Source organism: Podarcis pityusensis, assembly GCF_964106645.2.
Source record: "Podarcis pityusensis genome assembly, chromosome: 5".
Taxonomy (NCBI): Eukaryota; Metazoa; Chordata; class Lepidosauria; order Squamata; family Lacertidae; genus Podarcis; species Podarcis pityusensis.
The window spans coordinates 26904441-26931219 of NC_138032.1; the positions used below are offsets into that span (position 1 = coordinate 26904441).

At 41.7% G+C, this 26779-nt stretch overlaps 1 protein-coding gene across 1 annotated transcript in view; it reads left to right on the forward strand.

Moving 5' to 3' along the window:
• Positions 1 to 26779, forward strand: part of SLC9A9 (solute carrier family 9 member A9) — a 255385-nt gene that overhangs the window by 45898 nt on the left and 182708 nt on the right. Inside the window, exons 5-6 of the mRNA XM_081008377.1 lie at positions 14916 to 15031; positions 23582 to 23687. Coding sequence (XP_080864503.1) covers positions 14916 to 15031; positions 23582 to 23687 — 222 coding nt within the window. The remainder of the gene's footprint in view (positions 1 to 14915; positions 15032 to 23581; positions 23688 to 26779) is intronic.

Here is a 26779-nt window from a genome sequence, read left to right on the forward strand (position 1 = left end):
TGACATATTCCCCAACTCAGACTTTTGTGGGAATCCGTATTCTTTTACCCACTGCCCCATATGATGCCTACGGCTCCCACTTCTAAAAAAAATTCTTATGAGAGAACCATTGCAGCTTTCATTTTGAAATTTGCCATGGTCAGAAGGAGTCTCCATGCCTGAAAACTGCATCCAACTTGAGGGGAAAAGCTTTTGTGTTTTTTCTTCTTCTCCAAACAATCAAACTTTAAAGGGACCCTGTCCGAAGAACTCAAATTGTATCTGCCCACAATCTGGCAGGCTTAATTTACTCTGGAGCAGCTCCTACACCCCAATATCATTCATTTCTGGGCAGGGGAAGGAACTTAATTGCTTATACCTTCTCATTATAATGAACGGAGGGAGTTTGTTCTTAACAGACCTAATTTTGTACCCACGAAATGAATTAAACTGAAAACAAATAGAGCAACTCTGAAACAGAGTGGTCTGTTCCTATAGCTACAAAAACAGATACAAGTTGGATCTGGCTGTCCACCTTTGTAAAAAAATATACAATATAGGATACATGTTATCCCAGTGTTCCTTACTACAACAGTGGGGTAACCACCTACCAGAATCTCTATACTGTGCAGCTAAGGACATTGTTTTTCTTCCATTTGTGTTCCCTCACTGTCCCTGCTGCCACTTGTCCATCACTGTTACTTTGTTTTCTATTCACCATATGTCTCCTCCTATTCCTGAGGTGACCGGGCTTCTTTCCAACTTTGAATTACAGTAAACCTTCCAGCCACATAGCTACTTCCTATTTCTCCTCTGCAATTACTTTTCACTTCAGTCAACTCAAATCCATTCTGAGTGATCCAGGAAGGAGTACTAAGGAATTTCAGAATTCTCCTTCCAGAGACAGTAAAGTTGCATACACACCATGAACTTAAAGCACATTTGAGCCCAAAAGAATCTTATGAACTAAAGCTTGTGAAAGGTGCTAGGAATTGTAGATCGGTGGGGGCGTAAACTACATTTTGCAGGATTTATTTTGGGTGTTTTAAGTATAAGGTGCATTTGCAGCCTAAGATACCATGCACACGAAACAGCCTTCACGTTTAGCATGCTAACACATATACAAAGATATAGTCCAATAATTAATGCCCATCTAGGGCTTCTTGATTAACTTGGAGCAAACAACATACTGTATTTTGACCCAAAAATGTTTATATAGTTGTCCTAAACTGTAGCTTTCATTAAATAAAATATCTATATCCTTTCTCACAAAAAACCCATCCTTTTGCATACTTTACAGAGTACATTCTTGGTGTAAAACACTACCGGTGTCTCTCAGTTGTGCCTCTACTCCCTCTGATCTAATTATCATTCATTTGCCTCACCCAGGAAACATTTGTGTCAATTTTCCACTTAATCATTTTGACTAAAAAGGTACAGGACTGGTGCAGATTTTAAAGACTCTTAAGCCATCAGAGCATAGAACTGTGGATTCTAATTACTGTCTAAACAAGACGTATTGTAGACTTTAAAAATTCTTCAAAGTGTGGATAGATGCACATGCAACCAGGCAAAAGCAAGTTCTGCATTAAACACTGAGGCTGTGCTCAAACATTTTGTATTTAGTTCTATAGCACTGGGTATTTAGGACAGTTCTGAAGGAAAGTCTCCCATGTGGCTATGGCTGTCTTAATCAGAATGTGCAGCGCTGGAAAGCTGACATTTACATAAAGGGAATGACACATGACAGCAGCCTGTGGTAAAAATATTAAAGACAAACTGCACCTAATTTAAAGTGTCTAGGGAGAAAGGAACATATTTAAAGAATATGCACTTAACAGAGAAACCTGCTTACGTAGCATTCAGGTCCAGTTCACCCAGCGGTCTGGGATATAGCTACTACAGATGGTGAGATGAAGGAACAATTACTGGGCGCATGAACACACACAACAGATAGATGTTCAGCCCAGACACTCAGATCCAGCACCAAGGGCCTTCTGGTGGTTCCCACACTTCAAGATTTGAAGCTACTGGGAACCAGGCAAAGGGTCTTCTTGGTAGTGGCACCCACCCTGTGGAATGCCCTCCCATCAGATGTTAAGAAGATGAGTAATTATATAACATGTAGGAAACATCTGAAGACAGCCCTGTATAGGGAAGCTTTTTAAGGTTTAATGCTTTATTATGTTTTATATATGCTGGAAGCCACCCAGAGTGACTGGGACAACCCCGTCAGATGGGTGGGGTATAAACTTATTACAGTGGTACCTCGGGTTACATACGCTTCAGGTTACATACGCTTCAGGTTACATACGCTTCAGGTTACAGACTCCGCTAACCCAGAAATATTGCTTCAGGTTAAGAACTTTGCTTCAGCATGAGAACAGAAATTGTGCTCCGGCAGCATGGCAGCAGCAGGAGGCCCCATTTGCTAAAGTGGTGCTTCAGGTTAAGAACAGTTTCAGGTTAAGTACGGACCTCTGGAACAAATTAAGTACTTAATCCAAGGTACCACTGTATTATTATTATTATTATTATTATTATTATTATTATGTGACCAAAGTTTATGTACAATCAAGGTTATGCATATGACTAAGTTGATGTGTAGCCATGTGTGATTTCTCCACTTTTTCTGGTAAGTAGGCTGTGTGCAAAAGATGTACCTATGAGCATATGGGATGGCAAGTGACTCTAACTTTTACTGTAGTTTAAATCTGAAATATGGGCCAATGTATGAACTGAAGTAAACCCTGGCAAGCTTTTGACATCAGTGGCTACCACCAATGATGTTTTTAAAACAAACAACAAACAACACACACACACATACATACACATTTGCTAGGTTGTCTTTATTAATCACCTTAGAGGGAAGTACTGGGAAGCACTTGCTAATATTTGGTGGATGATATGAAAATTATCTTTGGTTTGGAAATACTCATGAGCTGAACTGCAGCAGCAGCAGCATTTGATACTATCTGTCCAGAACAATAGTGGCAGCAGGAGCACCCAGGATTAGGAAGAGGAGAATGAAGGACACTAGGTTTCCTTTGTTGCTACCACACAGGAGAGGAGAAGATAGTCATGAGCCATGGCAGATGAGCATTGGCTCAGTGAGGAAGCATCTTGACAATTGTCTATGCAGAAATGTAGATCTGAAATCTTAGTAAATCAAGAAGACAGTGGTCCCTCCCTTTCAGCCCAAAGTGCTTTGTACATCCCATTTTTCATGGCTTCAATTCTGCTTCAGAAGTGTATCTGGAAATCTTCCAAGTGTATACGATGTTTTAAAAACCTGCCCTCCAAAAAATGCAAAACCCAAAATTATTCGCATGGCTTCCTAATTACTGTAACTAGCCATGGATAGAAATTGCCTTGCGCATACATGCAAAATTAAATTTGGTCTCAATCTGGATAGACAGCCAAAAAAGGAAAGGGACAATTCTGTGTGATTAAACTATCTGTATAGCCTGCCAAATAGTATTGTCTTTATTATTCATTTATGTAAGTAAGCTTGGGAAGAATACAAATACCAAGGTACAATGCAGCCCCCTCAGTGCAGCCTTCCACAATCTGTTGCCCTTCAAATGTTTTTAGTCTCCCTGACCATTGGCCATGATGGCTGGGGATTTTGGGAGCTGTAGCCCACAAATCTGGAAGGCACCAGTTTAGGGGAGGCTGCTTTAGTAATAGCATAATATTGGTGCTGTGTGGATTTATTTTTTTTAATCAAGCTGCAAATCTCCTAAGCAAGACATGCCTAATCAAATACTTGGCTAGTTGTTACCTTCAGTATGTCTTTAGAACCCTTTCCCCCCTTTAACAGCAGCAGGTATATTAAGAACGTCCAAGGAAGAGGAAGATAACTTATTTACCACAGGTTAAGTAACTACATCCTTAATGCTTGTTGCCTGCTGACTCATTCTTGATTAATACTCACACTGCCAGACATGATTTAATGACATTTTGCAGAGAAGAGGTCTTTTCCCCTACCCTGCCCCCACTTATTTTAGTTCCTCTTGCTAATCTTTCCATTAAACCACATTTCACTCCCTAAGAACTTGGAACTCTGAGATGTGGTCTGAGGCATACCAGTTGTCGGCCTATATTCCAATGTAGTTAAAGGAATGAGCTGAAAGAGGGCATCTTTAAGATTTTGGGATGGTTTGTTCCCTGCGCCCCATACAATAGAGCAGTATTGTTTGTTGGGGGGGGGGGACTTTAACAGGGCCATTCTGCACTTACCATTTATAGTGGTATAGTTGCTGCTTTTTCAGGTATTTCTTTGTTTTTGCATGCTTCCACAACGTCATCATTTTTCAGCTAGTATTTTGGAGTAATGTACTCAAAACCCCGCTTTTCCTTCCAACACGAAAAATCTGACTTCTGTGGGTGATCTGGAATGGATCCTCAACATTTTCATTCGTGTGACATTTGGAGAAACGTCATTCCTGATTCTGTGCATCAGGGGTGAAGTTTGGGGGGCATGGTTGAAGAATTGCCTGTTTTGCACCACGTCCCTCTGCCCCCAGGGCATTCGGGCCATGTGTGAGCCCAGTTCAGAGAAGAGATATGGCAGAGAGGGTCGATGATACTGCGTGAAGGCACTGCCCATGACAGACATCATTAGCTGTCACAAAAATTCATCATAATCACCAGGTTTGCTATAGCTCAGACAGACATGTAGTTCCTTTTTTAACTTGCAAAATTGGAATTCTTGAACACTAGGCATTAAATTATTATGCCTGCAGCAGTGTCCTGCATATCTCCCTTCCCTCCTTCCCTTCCCCCACTTTATCATTCCAGGGGGAGCCAATTCATCCCAGGGAGGTCCAGGGCTGCCTCAGTCCTCTCTGGCCAAATCATGGATTCACCTGAATCTTCCTGATTGAGCTCTGAGTTCAGGATCTGGGACTGAGTCAGAGCCAGTGCACAACTCTTCTTTATATCCACTCCTTTATTTGAAGAACAATCCCACATAGTGACAATGTGGGTGCATCAATGGCTAAACTAAGGCTGGATCTAGACACATCAAAGAAGCATTTCAGTTAATGCCTTGCAAACTCGGGTTGGCAAAAAAGGAACTCCACAGCACCATCTGGTGTCACAGTGTTATAATGCATAAACAATGCATATAAAGTGCTTTTTCTTTTCTGAGTCCCAAGTTCAACGGGGTCAGTCATGTGTGTTTCTCTCCTACAATTGTACCTGGTTACACACATTCACACATAATGCATCCACCTGGGATAGTGGCCTTATTCACAGTTCTAGTAGCACCTTTGGCTGAAGTTTAGCATACCCGCCTTTGGGAGATGAAGCCACTGATGTAGCAGAGGAAGGTCTTGGAATCAAAACAAAATGGAATGCTGTGAGGAGCAGACAGGAGATAAGAAAGATAAAAGAACAGGAAATGTGGATAGTTTTAAGAGAAAGTGGAAACCAAGAGATGGGACTGTTCTGTGGTGGGCCAGGGGAATAAGGAGGAGAGGCTAACCAGCTGTGAAGAATGGGAAGAGAAAAACTCTTCTTGAAAAGGGGTGGCCCATTGCAAAAGTGGACCTTCCTCAGAGGCCCCTAATCACAGAACTGTGAACACTTGGTTATTGTGACTGCACTTCTAGACTATTGCTTTGATAGTAGAATATATCAGGGACTTAACAAGCAGGATGTAATTAAACTTTACAGTATCCTTAATTTGCTTGGCTGATGTCCTTATTTAAAAGCTGGTTAGAGAGTTCTTTACAATAGTTTGTCTTAACTACCAAACTGACTTGTCCTTTGGGAACCGTTACCAGGATTCATGAGAAAGAAGGTAAATGTCCCTAACCATTTATTTTTTTTCACTACATGAGGTGGGCATCCCTGCAGAGGTGTGGACACATGTCAAGGGAGGTGGCAGCTATTCCCTGACACCTGTTGAGCAGTTTTCCTACTAGTGTTTTATTCTGGAATAACCGTGATTTGCTCACTCACTTTTTACAGGGCTTGCATACTCTGTCATATTCAAATCATCCCCTCCCTATGTTTTCACTGTGCTGCTTCCACCTTTTTGATCATTGCAAAATCATCACCATCCAACATGTACTTTTGTAACCCAAGAAAATATTTAATGAAAACATTTTTTTAAAAAAAGAGTTTAATTTCCTGTTTAGACAGGAAAATGTGCAACTGAAACTCCTTATGGGAGGAGTGCTTCGTGAGGCAGGGACAATGGTTTGGAGACGCCCCTCTTTTCTCCATTGCTTGCCCAGTAATTCCTATTCCATGGCCACTTCATTCTCTCCCTTCTCTGACTTACATGGGAGCAGCAGAGTTTAGGAACATAGGAAGCTGTCCATACAGAGGCAGACCATTATTCCATCTAGCCGAGGGGTCAGCAAACTTTTTCAGCAGGGGGGCCAGCAGGGGGCCAGTCCACCATCCCTCAGACCATGTGGTGGGCCGGACTATATTTTTGGGGGGGGGGGAATGAACAAATTCCTATGCCCCACAAATAACCCAGAGATGCATTTTAAATGAAAGGACACATTCTACTCATGTAAAAACACGCTGATTCTCTGACCGTCTGCGGACCAGATTTAAAAGGCGATTGGGCCAGATCTGGCCCACGGGCCTTAGGTTGCCTACCCATGATCTAGCCCAACACTATCAACACTGAATGGCAATGGATCTCCAAGATTTCAGGCAAGAGTCTTTTCCAGACTCACCTTGGCTGACGCACAATCAGTGTACATCACCAATGTGTGTACATCTGCAAGTATGTAAGCCCCCTTCAGATTGATGAAGATTCCACATCACCTAGGAAGTATGTCTGGCATGCACATAGATTTCTAGAGGTGGGTTAACTGATTGTGTTCAAGAGAGCGCCTTCACCTGTTATCCAGTGGGCACTGAACACCTGGATGGCGTATCTAACATGCTCTAACACATATGCATCCTTGTCTGGACTACTAATCATACGCAACACAGCACTTGAGGGTCACTACCTCTAGACTGGAACTATATTATATTGCTATAATCCAGATACCATTATTTAGTTTTGCTAATTGCACTAAAATGCTTGGAGCCAACTGGCATTACTTAGTGGATAAAATTACTTGTCATTAGGCAAAGCCTGAGGAGGGGGAGGGAGAATGAATTATACATTTTTTCTAATTGTGAAATCATTTTTTATTGGTAATAAATTAGTTTTAAGCCTGCCATTTTTTAAAAAAAACAACACAGGAATTGTCTAACATAAATTATCTAACCGTGACCTAGTAAGGCCAGTACAAGTCATTATTTCACAGCATTTTCTTTGGACCATAAGCACCTCCAGTCCATTTGCGCTCGTGCCTCTGTCACTGTGTAGTTCAGTTAATCCAATAAAAATGTTAAAGTCATGTCAAACATGCTTTTTTATGGTTAAATTCATGCCAGATTTTACAGTGGGTTATTCCCTAATCTCATTTCTATTACTCTGAAAGTCACAAACTGATCTTAATTATCGCTTAATGGTAGTATAATCTCATTTTGAGACAATGTGAGGGGCTGTAGTGAAGGCCATATCTTGTCGCAAAAGAGCAAAGAACACCATTTTAAGTGCATTTAGATTGAAAATAGTTTACTGCCAAGTTCTCGCGTTTTAAAGATAGGATATTAAATATTTAAGGCTGCAATCATATGCACACTTACTTGAAAGCAAGCTCTACTGAATAGGACTGCATCCAAATAAGAATTGCAGTGTCAGGCTCCAAAGTGTAAATATGAAGTAATACTGGTCGACACAAATAATAGTTCATGTCATCAAACTGTTCTGGGATTCAGCCACTTCAGGGAAATGGGAAACATCACTTCAGCCTGTGTTTGTGAGGCGGGTGGGTAGCCTGTCTGAACAGTCATCCACAAAAAAGACCCTATACATAGATGGCTAACATTTCATGGAGAAGGGTACATTAGAATTTTCTGTCACACACTTATAAGCACAGTACACATATTATATTGTATACACACAGACCGAAAACAGAATCACATTACTGAACTCTTCCTAACCCTGTTATGTAGGTCTAACTATATGTGATGCTAATTACATTGCATGAAACCACATCTTTGTTTTTTCTTTATTTTATTAAAGTTGCTGGGCAATTTTTATCAGGATGACAGCATGTGGGGAGGGGAGATATGCCGCTTTTCCCCCCTAAGTGTAATTGCAGTGCAGGGTGTGATTTTTGTCATGATTGCAGTGCAGGAAGAAAGAGTTAGACTTGCAGAATGGGGCTACACATTCCACAGAGCAACATATATGTTCTAAGGATTTATAAGAAATGCATTTGCTTCACATTAATTACCTAATTCACACTTTCCAAAATAATGTGTGAAGTAAAACACAACTGTCCTTCAAAATTAGCACTTCTCTGAATTTTGCTACGTAGTTCTCCAACTCAAATGAAAGTTGACAAAACTGCATTATATTAGGGGAAAGTACTTGCAAAACTGTCCTATTAGAAGAAATGGAAATGAATTTTTGTGAAGTTTTTTTCTTTTAAATCACAAACTGATATGAAAATTGGGTGAACTAAATTTAAAATCCTAAAAATGAGGAATTGAAACTGACAGATTTCTCCATCTCTAAATTGTGACCTAAACCATGGGTGTTGACAAACCATTTTTACAACCACGGTCACCTGGGAATAAACTGCACATCTTTATTCAGGTAGGTAGCCGTGTTGGTCTGACGCAGTTGAAATAAATAATAATAATAATAAATTGTCCAGTAGCACCTTAGAGACCAACTAAGTTTGTTCTGGGTATAAGCTTTCGTGAGCATGCACACTTCTTCCACCCTCCCACTATATATAAGGGTCTGGTGACTTCTATTTCAGTGTATCTGAAGAAGTGTGCATGCACATGAAAGCTTATACCCAGAACAAACTTAGTTGGTCTCTAAGGTGCTACTGGACAATTAAAAAATAAATAAATTATGCACATCTTTAGGTTGAAACTGGCTCTCAATCACTTTCTCTTGCAGCTTCACTTACTAATTGTTTTTCTTTATTTTTCTACCATGGAAGCATTTGCAAATATATTATTAATTATATGAGTCATAGTCACAGGTCAAACTATAATTACAATTTCTGATTAATTTCACAAGGTTATTCTTTGGCATCTGAGAATTTGTTTTTAAAGTTCATTCAGTCAATCTATGTCATCAGTCATGGTGAGATTTTTTTTGATGTTTTGTTAATAACTAAGGTAGCTTTGATTTAAAATTCAAATAGTTTGCAGCAAGTTGAAAGATTCACTGACACTAGGTTTTGGACTGCCTACTTTTGATACTATTTCATGCCTCATTTGTCATAGTAATTATGCGATTTAGTCATTATTCAGAGATCAAGTGAATATTCTTCATGGTGAAGATTCAGGTTTTAGGTATACACAGTAATAATGATTGATAGAAGCTGAGCTCTGGAACACCATGTTCTACAATGAAATAAATATGTATTTGTGATGTAGTATAATATTCATATATTTAATCCAACACACACATACACATTTATGTTAGAAATGTAATGGAATATTACAATATTATGTTTAGATCTCAAATGCAAATTTGGCACTCTCTTTTCAGAGAAACCTTATCCCTCTTGTTCATCACAGAATTCACAAACATAACACTAGCTACACCCCCTGGGTGACATCATGTATGTTGGTGATCCTTCTGAGCCAATCAGTAAATGGCTGATTCCAAAGAAAGCTGGTTCACAGTGCAAAAGGTTTTCAACACAGGAATGGGAAGAGCCATCACTGATTAGGTGTTGCATTCCTGAAGCCACCTTTACTCATTCTTCAGTGAACACCTGAAGAGGGCTGATGGGTGGTGTGGGGGTGCCAGAGTACAGAAACCAGGGTGCCCTGCATTTAGAAGAATTGCTTGTGGATATTAACGATCATGGGAAGCTTACCCAACTGAACTTTTCATCCCTCTAGCCAAGTGGTCTACTATAGTCAAGTTGTTGTTTAGTCATTAGGTCATGTCCAACTCTTTGTGACCCCATGGACCAGAGCATGCCAGGCACTCCTGTCTTCCATTGCCTCCCGCAGTTTGGTCAAACTCACGTAGTAGCTTCGAGAACACTGTCCAACCATCTCGTCCTCTGTTGTCCTCTTCTCCTTGTGCCCTTACTCTTTCCCAACATCAGGGTCTTTTCCAGGGAGTCTTCTCTTCTCATGAGGTGGCCAACGTATTGGAGCCTCAGCTTCAGGATCTGTCCTTCCAGTGAGCACTCAGGGCTGATTTCCTTAAGAATGGATAGGTTTGATCTTCTTGCAGTCCATGGGACTCTCAAGAGTCTTCTCCAGCACCATAATTCAAAAGCATCAATACTTCGGCAATCAGCCTTCTTTATGGTCCAGCTCTCATTTCCATACATCACTACTGGGACAACATAGCTTTAACTATACGGACCTTTGTCGGCAAGGTGATGTCTCTGCTTTTTAAGATGCTGTCTAGGTTTGTCATTGCTTTTCTCCCAAGAAGCAGGCTTCTTTTAATTTTGTGACTGCTGTCACCATCTGTAAAATCTCTCACTGCCTCCATCATAGTGGCCTTCTAAGAGCATCAGGCAGAGATGTCTTGCCCATCATCTGATTATTATATACTGGAGATTCCAGGGACCGAGTCATTGGTCTTCATGAAAAGCATGATAAAGATAGCAAGATGTTAAGGGAAACATTCCACCATTGGCTGGAGCTACAGACATTGTTCTGGGATATAAGTAAGAGTTTCCCAGTTCAAATGAAAATGTATTCACTGCACAATGTAAGGCAGCAGGGGGGCTCTTGAACTGGGGCACCCAGTACCCAGTGTTCAGAAACTTGACTGCTGTGCCACTGGCTCTCTGAGCCCTTGATCCAACAGACAGATCAGGTTGCACTGCTGTCCTGAATAGTGTTAGCTGACTCTTCAGCTGATGCCAATCAGCTGACCTTTCAGTACAATGGAAAAGGTGCCAAGCTGTACAAAACCTTTCCTTGTGGGCTGGCAGCTAAGTAACTTGTTTCGGTAGTGTAAGGATATCAGGGGGTTACTCGAGAGCAATCAAGCAAATGCCTCTCTGGTCGGCTGTAAAGCCTCGTTATTGGTGCCAAAAACCCTTCACCATGCAGAGTGCCACTATTCCGTGGGTCGCTCATTCACTGGCAGAATCTGTGAGTGGGCGGTCCTTAAACCTTCCCCAGCAGAGTAGTTTCTTGACGCCCAATCTGCGCCTCCCCTCTCGGCGCGGAAGCCTACTGCGCAAGGAAGGCTTGGGGAACGGAGGACCTCTCTCCTCCCCGCTTTGCCCAGGCAAGGTGTCCTGGCACTGCCTCGCCTCCTCCGAGCCCTGAAGCTCCTCTCCACTGGAGGCGTGGTTACTCTCTTCTGCTGAGGAGGTCTGCTTCCCACGATCTTTGGGGGCTCTCTGTAATCCACCCGGCTTTTCCCCTCTCGCCCCTGAGCTGATGGCAGTTCCCTGACAGGTAATAACACAAAACTGCTCTCACCTGGCCCCTGCCTTGCCCCCGTTGTGCTGCAGCTCATCTAGCCAATCTGGTATTGGCTGTCCATCATTATGTTTTCTGCTTTTGGCCCTCAGATCCCATGTGTCTGATTCAATACATGTCCGACAGCCTGGTCATGACTACATTCCCTGCCTCTGCCTAACATGTCCTTCAATCCATGTCAGACCCAAAATCTGGGGCCAGCTAGACTACGGTCTGGCATGCACTTCAGCCTCTTGTTTGCATGATTTATAAAGTTTGCAGCTGCAGATATTACAGGTACTCATCAAATTTGCAAAAGCATTTGCTCCAAATTATTACTTCAAGCATTCCAAGGCTGAGCAGTTATAACAGATTCTGGAGTAATTAAACCAAGGCTGGATGGGCCATGAATCTGATACAATAAAGCTTTTGTGCCTTAACATACAGAATGAATTGAACAAGCCATCCCTATAGTCCCTCATTTTCACTGCATTACATTTGCTCTTTAATGTGGCTACAAACAAACAAACAAACAGAAGCCCAGCTAAGTCTTCATTATGTTTGATTACATGTTTTCAGTCTATAGCAGCCATCAAAGACGCCTTAGGCTACAACATAATCATGTCTAGGCATAGTAAGATCCCTGATGACATATTAGGACAGGAGAATTCAATACTGGGTTAGAAAACAGATTGGGTGAGTGAGATGTACATTAAAATTTCAGTCATTACCACAGCAATATGTGACACAGAAAGAACTGTGTGCTTAAAACTTTACTTCGATGCAATCTGCACTCATTAATGTGTTCCAAAAGATTACAGGAAGAAGTCACTATTTAACAAAGGAGAATACCTCGCCTCGACATACAATCGATAAATAGATTTAGGTGTCTGGATAGGGAACATGCAATGTGGTTTGTTGTACATGGAACAGAGCTTCATTTAAACAGAGCCTTCTAATTAATTTTTGTGTGTGGCTTCAAAAGGACAGCAGCTTCCATTAGGTACAATTATGGCCGCCAGCTGCAAGGATTCAGCTCCTAACTTCAGTTTCTCTTGCATGTGCGCACAAACTTTTTATAGGCTTCTGCCTGCTTTCAAACATAGGCAAGTAGATACGTTTCCATTTTTTCTCTGTGCGGAATTGCTTCCCAAAAAGCACTTTCAGCCCCTCTGCACCTTGTGCTGATTGCTGTCAGCATACTTTAGCTATGAAGATAAAGTTGTTGTTGTTGTTTAGTCATTTAGTCGTGTCCCACTCTTCGTGGCCCCATGGACCAGAGCACGCCAGGCACTCCTGTCTTCCACTGCCTCCCGCAGTTTAGTCAAACTCATGCTGGTAGCTTCGAGAACATTATCCAACCATGTCGTCCTCTGTTGTCCCCTCTCCTTGTGCCCTCCATCTTTCCCAACATCAGGGTCTTTTCCAGGGAGTCTTCTCTTCTCATGAGGTGGCCAAAGTATTGGAGCCTCAGCTTCACAATCTGTCCTTCCAGTGAGCACTCAGGGCTGATTTCCTTCAGAATGGATCGGTTTGATCTTCTTGCAGTCCATGGGACTCTCAAGAGTCTCCTCCAGCACCATAATTCAAAGCATCAGTACTTCGGCAATCAGCCTTCTTTATGGTCCAGCTCTCACTTCCATACATCACTACTGGGAAAACCATAGCTTTAACTATAAAGTACTGATAGTCAAAAACATCTCCACAGCTTAGGGCCTGTGACAGGTCTGAGGAGGCCCTGAGCAAAAAGATGGCGGGAGGGGAGGCAGCACAACCCTGGTGCCCTCTCATAGTAAGGTTGCTAAGGGGTAGATCAGTGGGCAGCCTGCAGTGGGGATGGGTGATCACAGTGGGCCGCTGTGAAAATGGGTGGTGCCATATTGCCAGCTGACAAGAGAAGCGCCAGGTTAAGCAGCTGCATTAGCACCGTCATCATCTTTTCCTCAAAATATTTCTGGATCCTGACTAGGACTGGGTGAGAAATTTATTTCACTTCACATTTAAAGGCGAATCTACCAAGATTGCACTTCACAAAACAATGAAAGAACTGAAACACACTGTCATCCTTTGAAATTCACACTTCTCTGAATTTTGCAGTTTTCCAGTCAAGTAATGTGTAGATAACGGTAAAATGCATTTCCTGGGATAAAGTTTGCATGCAAAAGCATATATTTATATAAAAAATAACAACATAAAATTACATTATATGGAGGGTGAATGCTTTTCAAATGTGCATATTCGGCAAAATTTCATGCAAATATGTGCATGGTAGGAGGCATCTGTATTTAAATGCTGGTGAATCTTCATGAGGACTTTTTAAAAAACAAAAAACCTAGGCTGATGTGGAAATGTGGAGAACTAAACTTAGGAATGGAAAAATTAGAAAGGGGGAAATGGCAGGTTTGCCCATCCCTAGTCCTGACATATGGTACGTCATTGGGGCTGAGAGGCATTGAGGTAATATAGATGGTAGGAGCTCTAGTTGTGTTATCCTACATGTGTTTCCTCAGACCCAAACCTTTAAAAAAATAATTAAAGTATGCTTACATCATTTGCAATGAACCTCAGCTATGATATGTTCTGACACCCAGATAGGTCTTAGTTTTATGCATATTTGACTGTGTAGCCAGGCAGAATGAGATGTAGATACTGGGGCAATTGACATCAACTTTCCAGTTTGCAAAAAGAGTAACACTTGTCAGGTTCTCAATATGTGCTAAATGTTTAACTGCCATGCCAATCAAATAACCTAATTTAGGGTTTTTCTTTTACAGTTAAATACACAGTCCAATGACTTGTCCTCTCTCACACACAGAAAGTTAGCAAGATTGATGCCCCATGTTTCCAAACCTGACTTTTTGATTGATTGTTCTCACAAGTATTAATATCCATCTTGTTTTCAGCTACAAGCCTGAACATTTTAATATAGCCTGTACTTGTAACATTTATTTAATAAATAAGTAGCAATGAAACAATGAAAGCTGCAAAAGCGGTCCTTTTAGAATTGTCAGAACTAGTCAGCACAACATCTCTTCTCACGCTAGTTTGTGCGAAGGTTCTACAATATCTGACAGGCTGATTTTGATAATCTCTTCTTCAGATTACTTCTGTAAAATGAATGGCTAAATATATTGTCATCTGTCACAAAGTGAATAAATTGCTAATATTTGGTGTAAAGGTAGGGTTTTGGGGTGGGGGCCATTCCTCAAATGTCTAGAAAATCTTGATATAATATTTCAGGCCTAAAACAGAACTAGATTTATAGACTGCAGCAATTTACCCTCTGCACTGCTATAATCACACACAATAAAAAGACATTGGGCAATGTACATCCTAGCAGTTTAAACAAGAAACCACTTCAAAAGTTGTGAAAAGAAAATAGGGTTCCGTAATTGTTCTGAATAGTCTTTATTTTATTTTTTTGTCCAATCCTGCAGGTTGATAATGTATGGCTTCGTACAGGCTATGGTCCAACTTAGCCAGCTGAAGAAAGGAGACTTTCACTTCACTGACTGTTTATTATTTGGTTCTTTAATGTCTGCTACAGATCCAGGTAAATATACATTATTTTGTATATACCGTATATTTTTTTGCCTACTTAATAAAAAATATTAATGTTTTAAACTCATATACATTAATCCAGAGAATTTAGAGTGGCAGAATGTACAATAGTTTCTCCCATTTTATCATCTCACAGATTAGGCATGGGGGGAAGCACTTTTCAGATAAACTTCTCACTCCCTCTCCCCATATGAACTGGCCCAAACCCTGCAGTCTTCACCAGAGGGTCTTCTCCAGGTGCCCCACCTGAGGAAGGTGCTAAGGGTGGTCACATGAGAGTGGGCCTTCATAGTGGTGGCCACCCGTCTGTTGAATGCTCTCCCCAGGGCAACATGCCTGGCACCATCATTATCAATTTTGAGATGTCATGCTAAGACCTTTGGGGGCGTATTTGGTAATTTGGTATTTGGGACACGGGTGGCACTGTGGTCTATACCACTGAGCCTCTTGGGCTTGCCGATCAGAAGGTCGGCAGTTCGAATCCCCACGACAGAGTAAGCTCCCGTTGCTCGGTCCCTGCTCCTGCCAACCTAGCAGTTCAAAAGCACGTCAAAGTGCAAGTAGATAAATAGGTACCGCTCCAGCAGGAAGGTAAACGGTGTTTCCGTGCACTGCTCTGGTTTCAGTGTTCCGTTGTGCCAGAAGCGGCTTAGTCATGCTGGCCACATGACCCAGAAAAACTGTCTGCAGACAAACGACGGCTCCCTCAATCTGTAAAGCGAGATAAGAGCCACAACCCCAGAGTCTTCTGCAACTGGACTTAACTATCAGGGGTCCTTTACCCTTTTTTATTTGGTAATTAAGCTCTCCCTTATGGTGGTATTCAACTTTTAGTGATGTGTATAGAATCTGTCTTTATTGATAGGCTAGTGGATAAGAATTTTATATATTTTTGTACCCATTGTTTTAAATGTTTTGGATTCAATGTTATATCAATCTATGAATTGGGTTGTGCTGCCTAGTCCCACCTCAACACCCTAAGTAGACCAATGCTGAGGCTACTTAGAGTGTGTGACACGAAGGGTGGGGATAGTCAGCAGACCCCCATTCATAGATTGATAAAACACATGAACATTTCACTTAAAGAAAGATAGAATGGCTGGACTAGTGGGTCTCATATTTGCTCCAGGATTTGAACGGAGGTTTCCCTCTTCCAAATTCAAAACCTTAACCCCACTCCATAGCCACGAACACTGATCTGCTTGTGGTTTCTCAGGTTAGCATACAAAGCCCCCAAGAAATAGTATATTTCCCAAAGTAAATATTCCCAAAGATGTCCCGTCAAAGCTGGAGATGCCCAACTTATTCCATATTTTGCTTTAGGCAAGATGTGGTTGCAGCTCTACGCTGACATTCACTCAGGGATCTGAATGACGTGGTCCTGTAATATTATTGCACATCATTTTCTGTTCCTAAGACTGCAGCCTGCTCTACAGTCCTATGAAGAGATTATGAGTGCTGGAACAGGAAGAGAGTCTTTAAAACAGCACTCAAATCCCAATGGATTCAATGACACGTTTGACATTTCCTTTTGGTACATGGGAGGCATGGCTGATAGAGACAAACACATCTGTATGTTTAGTCTGTATCTTTTTGTAGAGTTTCCCCCCCCCCTTAGTTCTATTTTGTTTTCTGCATTGATGCACTTTAAAAAAAAGTTTTCAAAATATTTCATATGCACTTTTAATTTTAAATGCATATCTTCCTCTCAAAATGCATATTTTCAGACAAGTACAAAATGGATTGTACATCTAAGACAGCAGTGTGGTTCCTTTCCATCCCACTTGTTAATGCCAGAGGTCTAAGATACATCATGGGGGAACAAGGATGTTGTGCTGTCATCTCTTATGTAAAATTTGCTAGGAACATTCAGCTTTCAGCCACAGAAACCTTATATCCGAGATGGAAAACCTTTTGTTGGACTACAATTCCCTCTATAACAAAGGCAAAATAACCCAGTCAAGGACCAAGAAAAAACATGAATGATTCAGTAATGGCAAGACTCAAGTGCAGTGAAAGCTTTCATAATCTAATCTAATCTAATCTAATAAAATAAATATGTGGAACAACCAGTAAGAGACCGATATGTTAATGAAAATACAAAACAATACATCATGGGAGGCATAGAAACTAATGGTTTTTATATTGTTTTATTATACAGGTTTGTTGTTGTAAGGTGCTCAGAGAAATGTTTTATGTCTTATTGCTGTAAACCACTTCAATATACTTTTTTATAGCAAGCAGTATATAACAATTTTTATAAATAAATGTGATACACATTTTTTGGTGGAGGTAGAACACAGCTACTTGATAATCTCTTGCTAACTATGATGAAAAAACAACCATCCTTTTATCTATGATTTTCCACACCACTCTAGCCAATTATGAAAAGTCTCAGGGGTGATGTGATTAAAAAATCATCACTCATTGAAAAATTGGTCCTTGGTCACGCTGCAAAACAAATTACATCACCACTTCGCCATATGCCTGCATCAAATCATATTAACATGCCCTGAACTTTCAAGACTGGCTTTATACATATCAAGTCTGAAATGAATCTCATTGATATCTGTAGGATTCTTCTCAAGTTATGGGTGCTTAGAATTTCAATTTTGGGTTGCAATTCAGTGTATGCTTATTGAACTCAATGAGGCTTGATACTATTCCAGTATGGTTTCCTGTTCAATTGAATAAGAAAATTCTACTAATTCTTCAGAATGATCCGAAGTGAATACAAATTATGTTTTACAAGAGTTTTAGTTATCTGTTCCCCATTGTCACATATGTGCTTGTTTTAATGTAATGATAAGGAACAAGAAAGCTATTTTAGGGTTCAAATCAATAGCCACATTTGTTTTAAAAGTAAACAAATGGGACTAGAAGGCCCATCTTTTCTTACTTATTACCAAGGAACTTAATAAAACAGCTGGAAGTGTTTGAGTGGACCTGGATAATTAATGCTGATATAGGTGCAATTTTAAGTGATTCACAGTGCAATCCTATATATGTCTACTCAGAAGTAAGCCCCTTTGAGTTGAGACTTACATCCAGGTAAGTTACATTTTCTGTGGTTACACTGACAAAATAACTGTAATTTTGGTTGAGTGCTATTTGTAACCAGTTTGGTTTCCATAGTGAAATGTGCATTCACAATACTGCTTTTGCATATTTTTAAAATGTCTCTCATCATCGCTGTTGTTGTTGTTGTTGTTATACCCTGCCTATCTGGCTGGGTTGCCCCAGCCATTCTGGGCGGCTTCCAACTTATATAAGAAAACAGTGAGCAATTTATTTATTTTAGGTTCATGTCTCCTTCCTAGAATTTCCAAATACTGGAGATATTTTTATTTTCTATTTTTTAAAATCTTGCTATGGAGTAGGACATTCAGCACAGAATATTCATTGCTGAGCAATAAACCTTTCTTTTCTAACAGCTCCTTTGTTTATACACTTAATAGAGAAACTCCACTACATAACAAATGGCACCAATATGTGTCTCGAACGTGTCTATAAGAGAAGCGTTTCAACCTCATCCTTCCAAGTGTGGATCGGATTTTGTGAAAATCTCAGTGTTGAGCTTATTTGCACAGCTTTTTTTCCTAATCCCTGCTCTGCTCAGAACTTCCTCTGGTTCTACTAAAAATATGAACTATTATCTCATGCATGCATGCATAGGTGCACTCTGGGTTTCCAAAAGTCATCAGCATATACAAAAATGCATATAACTGTATAGATAGAGAGATATAGAGACATATATAAAAATTATTTCTACTTAACTATATAGTATATATATTATGCATAAATTGCATATATATTAGTACAAAATTATTCTGCAGCACAGGGCTTCGCTCTTTTGTAAGTATAATATACATCTATTTTTAATGCATATAATTACTTGGGCATTAAAAAAACAAAACCCAATAATGCACGAGTGGCTCAGACATAGGTCAGTACTAGATACAAGAGGCAGTTTGATGCAATCACAGATTGATTGATTGATTGATTGATTGATTGATTGATTAGATCAGAACTGCCAAATGCCATATGTAGATCTGTTTAAGATGGTTTCCTCCTCCTCCCTGTACTGACAAAGAAAACCCTTAAGAGTTTAGGCAAATAATCAGCTTCACCTGATTCTAATGGAAAGGCGAGACGGGGACAGAGCTGTGTCTTCAGTGTACTGATGACTTACTGGCCTAAATCCCCTGATGGTGGTTCCCAACAGCTTCATACAGATGTTAAATATCAGGGGGAAGAAGATGCATCCCCGCAGGACTACAGTATAACTGCTGTGATCAGTGGTATCAGTCCCATTCACATGGATCCCACAAGTTGACCAAATAGGTCAGCTAAGAGCTCCATTAAAAGAGGTCAGAGTTCACCCATTCTGTTTCCTTAATTGTTATGTAGGATCACCATGCTATGCATTCCACTTCTTTCAAACATTGGATAATCGGGCAAGCATCTCACATTAATTCATGAACTGCAGCATCCTCTGATCTGCCACAGGTTTCAGTTCCTTCTTTGAATTTCATTCCCTTCACCTTCTACATTACCAATGCATATGGGGACCTCGCTTTTTTGCAGTGTTTTATCAATATTAATTCAGTCATGCATATTAATTGTATCAAGGCTCTTTCAGTGTGGTGGGCCGCGATGACATCAAGTGGCCTTGCTTTTTGCCCCCAGGGTTCTCCAAAAAACCCTTTCAAAGTCCTATTTTCATAGTGCATTGAAAATCCAATGATCTTCAAGTGACGAATTCAAAGCACAGGACAAAAAAAGCACATTGGGAGGAGCTTTGGGTGGCATCTTCAGAAGTCCCTTTCAAAGCACCACCTTGCCCTGGGATTTGAAGAAGAAGAAGAAGAGTTTGGATTTGATATCCCTCCTTTCACTCCCTTTAAGGAGTCTCAAAGCGGCTAACATTCTCCTTTCGCTTCCTCCCCCACAACAAACACTCTGTGAGGTGAGTGGGGCTGAGAGACTTCAAAGAAGTGTGACTAGCCCAAGGTCACCCAGCAGCTGCATGTGGAGGAGCGGAGACGCGAACCTGGTTCTCCAGATTACAAGACTACCACTCTTAACCACTACACCACACTGTCCCAGTGTTGAAAAGAGCCTTGGTGCCTGCTACCCCTAGGTAAAGGTAAAGGGACCCCTGACCGTTAGGTCCAGTCGCGAACGACTCTGGGGTTGTGGTGCTCATCTCACTTTACTGGCCGAGGGAGCCGGCGTACAGCTTCTGGGTCATGTGGCCAGCACGACTAAGCTGCTTCTGGCAAACCAGAGCAGTGCACGGAATCGCCGTTTACCTTCCCGCCGGAGCAGTACTTATTTATCTACTTGCACTTTGATGTGCTTTTGAAATGCTAGGTTGGCAGGAACAGGGACCGAGCAACGGGAGCTCACCCCGTCATGGGGATTCGAACCGCCAACCTTCTGATCGGCAAGCCCTAGGCTCTGTGGTTTAGAAGTGCTACCCCTACTTTCCACCAAACCCTGCCCATACCTGTTGAAATGCTGATGTCATCAGGTGTAGGGCAGATGCCTGAAATAGTCTTGCAGGCCCAATGTGAAGCCTATTGGGCCTAATTCAGCTCACAAGCTACAGCTTCCTCACCCCTGGCTTAGAGCAGTGATCGGGAGCCTTTGGCCTGCCTGATGTTGTTGAACTGCAGCTTCCATCATCTCTGACCATTGACCGCACTGATTGAGGTTTATGGGAGCTGGACTGTAGCAGCATCAGAATGTACACAGTTTCTCCACACCTGCCTTAGAGACTGTTATATGGAAAAGAGAACCGGGAAAAGCAGAAGTACTGAGAGACTTGTACCATCTCCTGAGCAATCACTAGGAGCTCAATCACCAGCAAAGCTCTCCTTACAATGTATTAATAATGGAGAAGGGAGAAGGACAAGTGACTTTTTGATAAATTTTCAGTACAGATTCAGAAATACCACACAGCATCTTCAATGGGCTAACTAAAACCCATTGATTGCTGTGGGTCTGAGAACAACTTAGTCCAATTCAACCCCAGATCTGCACTGTTTCAAAATGTGGGTGATGGGCTGCAAAAGGGAATCTTCCACCATGTTAAAACTTTCTGAAGCTTTGTTTCAGGGAGAAAGACTCCAGCTAGCCTTTCTCCCTACACTTACATACTAATTTTGCTATGTGCAGGGGACTTTCCTTGGACGTGGGAAACATTCAAACTCTATTCTCCCACCTACATCCTAAAGAGACACAACCTTGAAAAGGCCGAACTAATTCAGCTCTTAATATCAGCGTTCTTGAGGTATTGACATTCTAATCGGAAATTACTTTGCATACTTGTACCTCCCTCCCCCCCTCCACTTTGACATTTAAGGCTTTGGAAAACATTTGCCTCAATAAAGGTTTGCTGAAGCAGAACTGTTTCAAAGCTACGTGAACTCGCTTACCTTCATTTAGGCTGATAATCAGAATGCTCTTTTCTGTTTGGGGTTTCTATGGTTACAGCTGTATGGCTGATGTGAGTTGCCCTGCCCCCCCAAGCCACGCAAAACAGCTGGAAAATATTTTATAAGTTGTAGGGAGGGAGGAAATAGCTTGGTAATTAAAATGCTTTATTGATGGGTTTGTTTTTTTCTTGAACTAAGCCTTGAGTAGGATGGCTGATTAGCAGTGCCAGGAATCTATAATTACAACTGGAACAGTTATTTTTAGCATAAGGGTTTTTCAACATGGTTGGTTTAGTGGGGAAGCTTCTCTTCTCTTGGCCAATGAAAAGTGGGAAGGAAACGAGAGGCTCAAAGAGAATATGCCAGCTGCTTTGGTGCTGTGTATTTTTTAAATTACAGGTTTATTGCTCAACTCTGTTGTAATTCCCATTGATTCCACTACAGATTTGTGCCACTGCATTTGAAGCACACTCCTTCTCCTGGGGGATTGAAGAAAACGGGCACATATTCAGCTTTTGCACCCCCCACTTTCCAGTTCCATTACTGCAATGTAAACCTGCACTTCCCCCAAAGAATCCTGGGAACTCTAGTTTGTTAAGGATGCTGAGAGTCGTTAGGACAGTCCTATTCCTCCCGACAGAGCTACAGTTCACAGAGTTTTCTGGAAGGGGGTTGATAGTTAAACCACTTTGTGAGGGGAATAGGGGTCTCCTAACAACTCTCAGCACCATTAACAACTGACAGGATTCTCTATTTAAGGTGATACAATACAGTTTTAAATATAGTACAGATGGGGTCTCAAAGGAGCATCCCTCTCTAAAAAGGACCACCCTTCCACTCCAAAAAGCATATGCACAAGAGAAAGGTGTCTGCAGAGCAAAGAATTCCAAACAACTGATGCCCCAGGAAGGGAGGGGGTTCTTACAACAGCTTTGGCTTTGGGGTGAGCAGTTTATTACAGCATATATTTGGCTGAGCTGGGGTTGGTGACTTAACACCCCAGCTCGGTCGAAGACCCGCTGCTTCCTAGTTGCTCATTCTAGTGACTATTAGGATTGCCCTTATAGTCAATTGCACAGTAATGTACCACAGCGGCAGTGAAACAAATGCAATGAGATACTGTCTATTTTTTCCAATACTACAAATCATTAGTAATTTTTCCAATGGATTCCTGATGGGAAAATCTATGTCCCTCTGGTGCCTGAAACAATCTAGATACAGATACCCATCTTTGGGTGACTGCAAAAACTATATAGCAGGTTAATAATGTAACATCAGAAGTAAAATAATAATAATAATAATAATAATAATAATAATAATAATAATAATTTATTACAGTGGTACCTCGGGTTACAGATGCTTCAGGTTACAGACTCCGCTAACCCAGAAATAGTACCTCGGGTTAAGAACTTTGCTTCAGGATGGGAACAGATATCGTGCAGCGGCAGCGTGGCAGCAGCAGGAGGCCCCATTAGCTAAAGTGGTACCTTTGGTTAAGAACAGTTTCAGGCTAAGAACGGACCTCCAGAAAGAATTATGTTCTTAACCCGAGGTACCACTGTATTTGTACTCTGCCCATCTGGCTGGGTTTCCCCAGCCACTCTGGGCAGCTTCCAACAAAGATTAAAAATACATTAAAATGTCACACATTAAAAACTTCCCTGAACAAGGCTGCCTTCAGATGTCTTCTAAAAGTCAGATAGTTGTTTATCTCTTTTACATCTGATGGGTGGGTGTTCCACAGGGCATGCACCACTACTGAGAAGGCCCTCTGCCTGGTTCCCTGTAGCTTTGCTTCTCGCAGTGAGGGAACTGCCAGAACCTTAGCGTTCGGGCAGAATGATGGGGGTGGAGATGCTCCTTTAGGTATACTGGGCCAAGGCTGTTTAGGGCTTTAAAGGTCAACCCCAACACTTTGAATTGTGCTCGAAAACGTACTGCAGATTGAGAAACAGCAAAATTCTAACCAAGTAAGTCCTGTTTAGTAGGACATACTTACAGGTAAGTGGGGTTTCCCTAACCCAAGATTTGCCCAGATGAGAGACATTGGATATGGCAAATCTCTGAACATGACAAGTTCTTTTTGTTATTCCTTCTAGTGACAGTCCTGGCTATTTTCCATGAGCTTCATGTTGATACAGATCTCTACACCCTCCTCTTTGGTGAAAGTGTCCTAAATGATGCCGTGGCTATAGTTCTCACACAGTAAGTGCAAATGCTTGGATCTTTTGTAAAGTGAAAATGTTGATTATTAACTTAGTCCGTTTGAATTAAATCTTCCATAAAGGTAAAGGTAAAGGTAAAGGGACACCTGACCATTAGGCACAGTCATGACCAACTCTGGGGTTGCGGCACTCATCTCGCTTTATTGGCCGAGGGAGCCGGCGTACAGCTTCCGGGTCATGTGGCCAGCATGACTAAACCGCTTCTGGCGAACCAGAGCAGCGCACGGAAACGCAGTTTACCTTCCCACCAGAGCGGTACCTATTTATCTACTTGCACTTTGACGTGCTTTCGAACTGCTAGGTTAGCAGGAGCAGGGACCGAGCAACGGGAGCCCACCCCGTCGCGGGGATTCAAACCGCCGACCTTCTGATCGGCAAGTCCTAGGCTCTGTGGTTTAACCCACAGCGCCACCCGTGGCCCTATATGCTTCCCTATATGCTTACAAATGGAGGCCATCATTATAGGCCCCTCCATACAGGTGCTTTTTCCAGAGGGTATTCAGCTGCATGACATTGACATGCTAATAGTGTGTTAATGGTGGCAGACCGTTTCAGTAGTTGTTCTGAGATGCTGCCCCAGTGTTATTTCACTATGGTCATCTATTGCACTCTAGCGCAACAAAAGCAGGACAACGATGAATAAAAAGTTAGGGAGTTATCGGACATGCACTGATTGCAAATGAAGCCCCCCAAATGTTTGCAGGTGTAAAACAGTATTGAAAAGCAGGATCACATATAACCATTTGGCCTGTCAAGGAATTCTGGGCACTGAGTTGCTGAGAAAAGGAACTCTGTGAGGGATAAACGACAATGCCCAGAATTCTTTGAGGGAAAGAATATACTTAGAATATGCTTTAAAGCTATACTATGTGCAGTCTATGGCCACATTAACTCCATACATTTAAAGCACTATTATGCCCCTTTAAATAGTAAAGGCTTCACCCAAACAATTCTGCAAGCTGTTCAATTTCTTCATTTATTATAATAGAATACTAAGATTGGAGTAGTTTAATATTTCTTTTAAGTTCTGCATTATCCGGCTTTTTATATAATTCTTTTTTCATTTTTTCTGTTTTCTTCCACAATTTTTTGCTTCTTTTTTTCTTTTTGGTTTCTATGAATTGAGTTTTCTTTGATAAAAAATCCTCTAGGGACTGCTTTGCAGGCATCCCAGACAATTTTGGAGTCTGTTCCTTTGTTTAGATTAAATTCAAAAAATTCCCTTAATGCTTTATCTACTGTTTTTTTCATCGTTTAATAGTGTTTCATTTAGCCTCCATCTTATTGATTTTTTTCTTTTACCCCTTCAGCCAAACAAACGCTGCATTATGGTCAGATATTGTTTTTGGTTGAATTTCGGCTTTAAATATTTTTGGTGTTAGGTCTTTTGATATCCAAATGGCGAGCTGTAAGTTGCTAACCCTCACACCATGTTCCAGGTCTTTTCTTAAGATCCCCTAATCTTCAGGAGATGGTTTAGGGAATTCAACAGTTGTGAGGATGAACTTAATGAATGTGGATACAACCCAATATATTTTTTTTCCTATTTAGATGAATCTGTGAATTTTTAATATTTATGTAGGAGTAATATTGTTTGCTATAGAAGTATTTGTCAGTTAGGTACTAATTGGCAAAAGGAAGAAAGAAGATTGATAATATCTCAACTTGTTTCTGTTGTATGTCTGTTAAAAACAACAAAGTAAGGCAGGATGTGGCAGAAATCTCTTTTATAAACAACAAAGTAATTGAACACTGCGGGCATGTTAAAAGCATTTACACAGATTCATAGAAACCTAGCATTCTAATACCAATTAATACCAATGATTATAGTACATTTCCTTTAAAAAAGGTTTTTGTTCTCTGGGTTTAAATATATCCCAGTTATACAGTTTCTGTCCAAAAGGCACATGGCTACCAATAGATTATAAAATAAGCATGTCATTAACAATCCTGTGAATGGTATTACTTGTCGAACTCTGAGCAGATATTTGGACATCTGAATCCATCTTACACACTGTATTTAGATAAAAATATTGAATGGCATTGTGTTGGTTTTTGTGATTGATTGTGTCTGGTTTGGAATAAATTTGAAATGTTACAATATTGATATTATTGATGAACAGTTGTTTATTTGGTAGTTTGCTCTCATTGCAGTGGTGGATCTAGGGACCACCAGCCACAATGATTTGGACTGTAACTGCATGGTGTGCAGTTCAAAAGGAATTTGTCAATGCAATTTTGTAAATAGGTAGGATTAGGTACAGTGGTGCCCCGCAAGACGAATGCCTCGGAAGATGAAAAACTCGCAAGACGAAAGGGTTTTGCGGTTTTTGAGGTGCTCGTAAGACGAATTTCCCTATGGGCTTGCTTCGCAAGACGGAACGTCTTGCGAGTTTGTTTCCTTTTGAAGCGGGAACTGGGCTGGCAGGGAGCGAGCAGGGGAGTGACCTACCTTTTCCAGAGGGATCCTCTTCTGGAGAGGGCACAGAGGAGGCAGGTGAGCTGGGATCCAGCGGATCTGGCTGGGTCTCTGTGCCGCCTCTGCCTCTGCCTCTCTCTCTCTCTCCCCCTCCCCACGTGGCTGCTCCATTTTGCTCTAACTGCGCGAAGGCAGGAGGAGGCGGGACAAAGGAGGAGGAGGAGGAGGCATCCACTGCGCTTGGGCGGCCGCGAAGGCGCCTTTGCGGGGGTGGGAAGAAGCCGGGAGCAGCTGCCGAGACTGTGGGGAGCCTGGCGGCGTGGCGCAAGGTAACGGGGGGAGCAAGGGAGAGTCTGCGCCGGGCGCTTCGTGCGTCCGCCCTCGGTTCCTGGGCTCGAACTTCCTTTGGCACCTCGTGGAGAGAGAGGGAGATGAGCGGGCTGGGGCTTTGATGTGGGACGCGGTTTGGCGGAGCGAAGACGCGGCAAGGCTTGGCGACAGAGGAACGAGGGCTGTTTTCGTGGGGAGGTGGGAGGGGGTGTCTTTGCCTCTTCCCGGCAACAGATCCTCCAGGCTGGGGAAACTCCTCCTGCTGGGGAGTGACCCGCTTTGTGCTTTGCCCGCTATCCCATTATAATACAGTACCAGGGTGC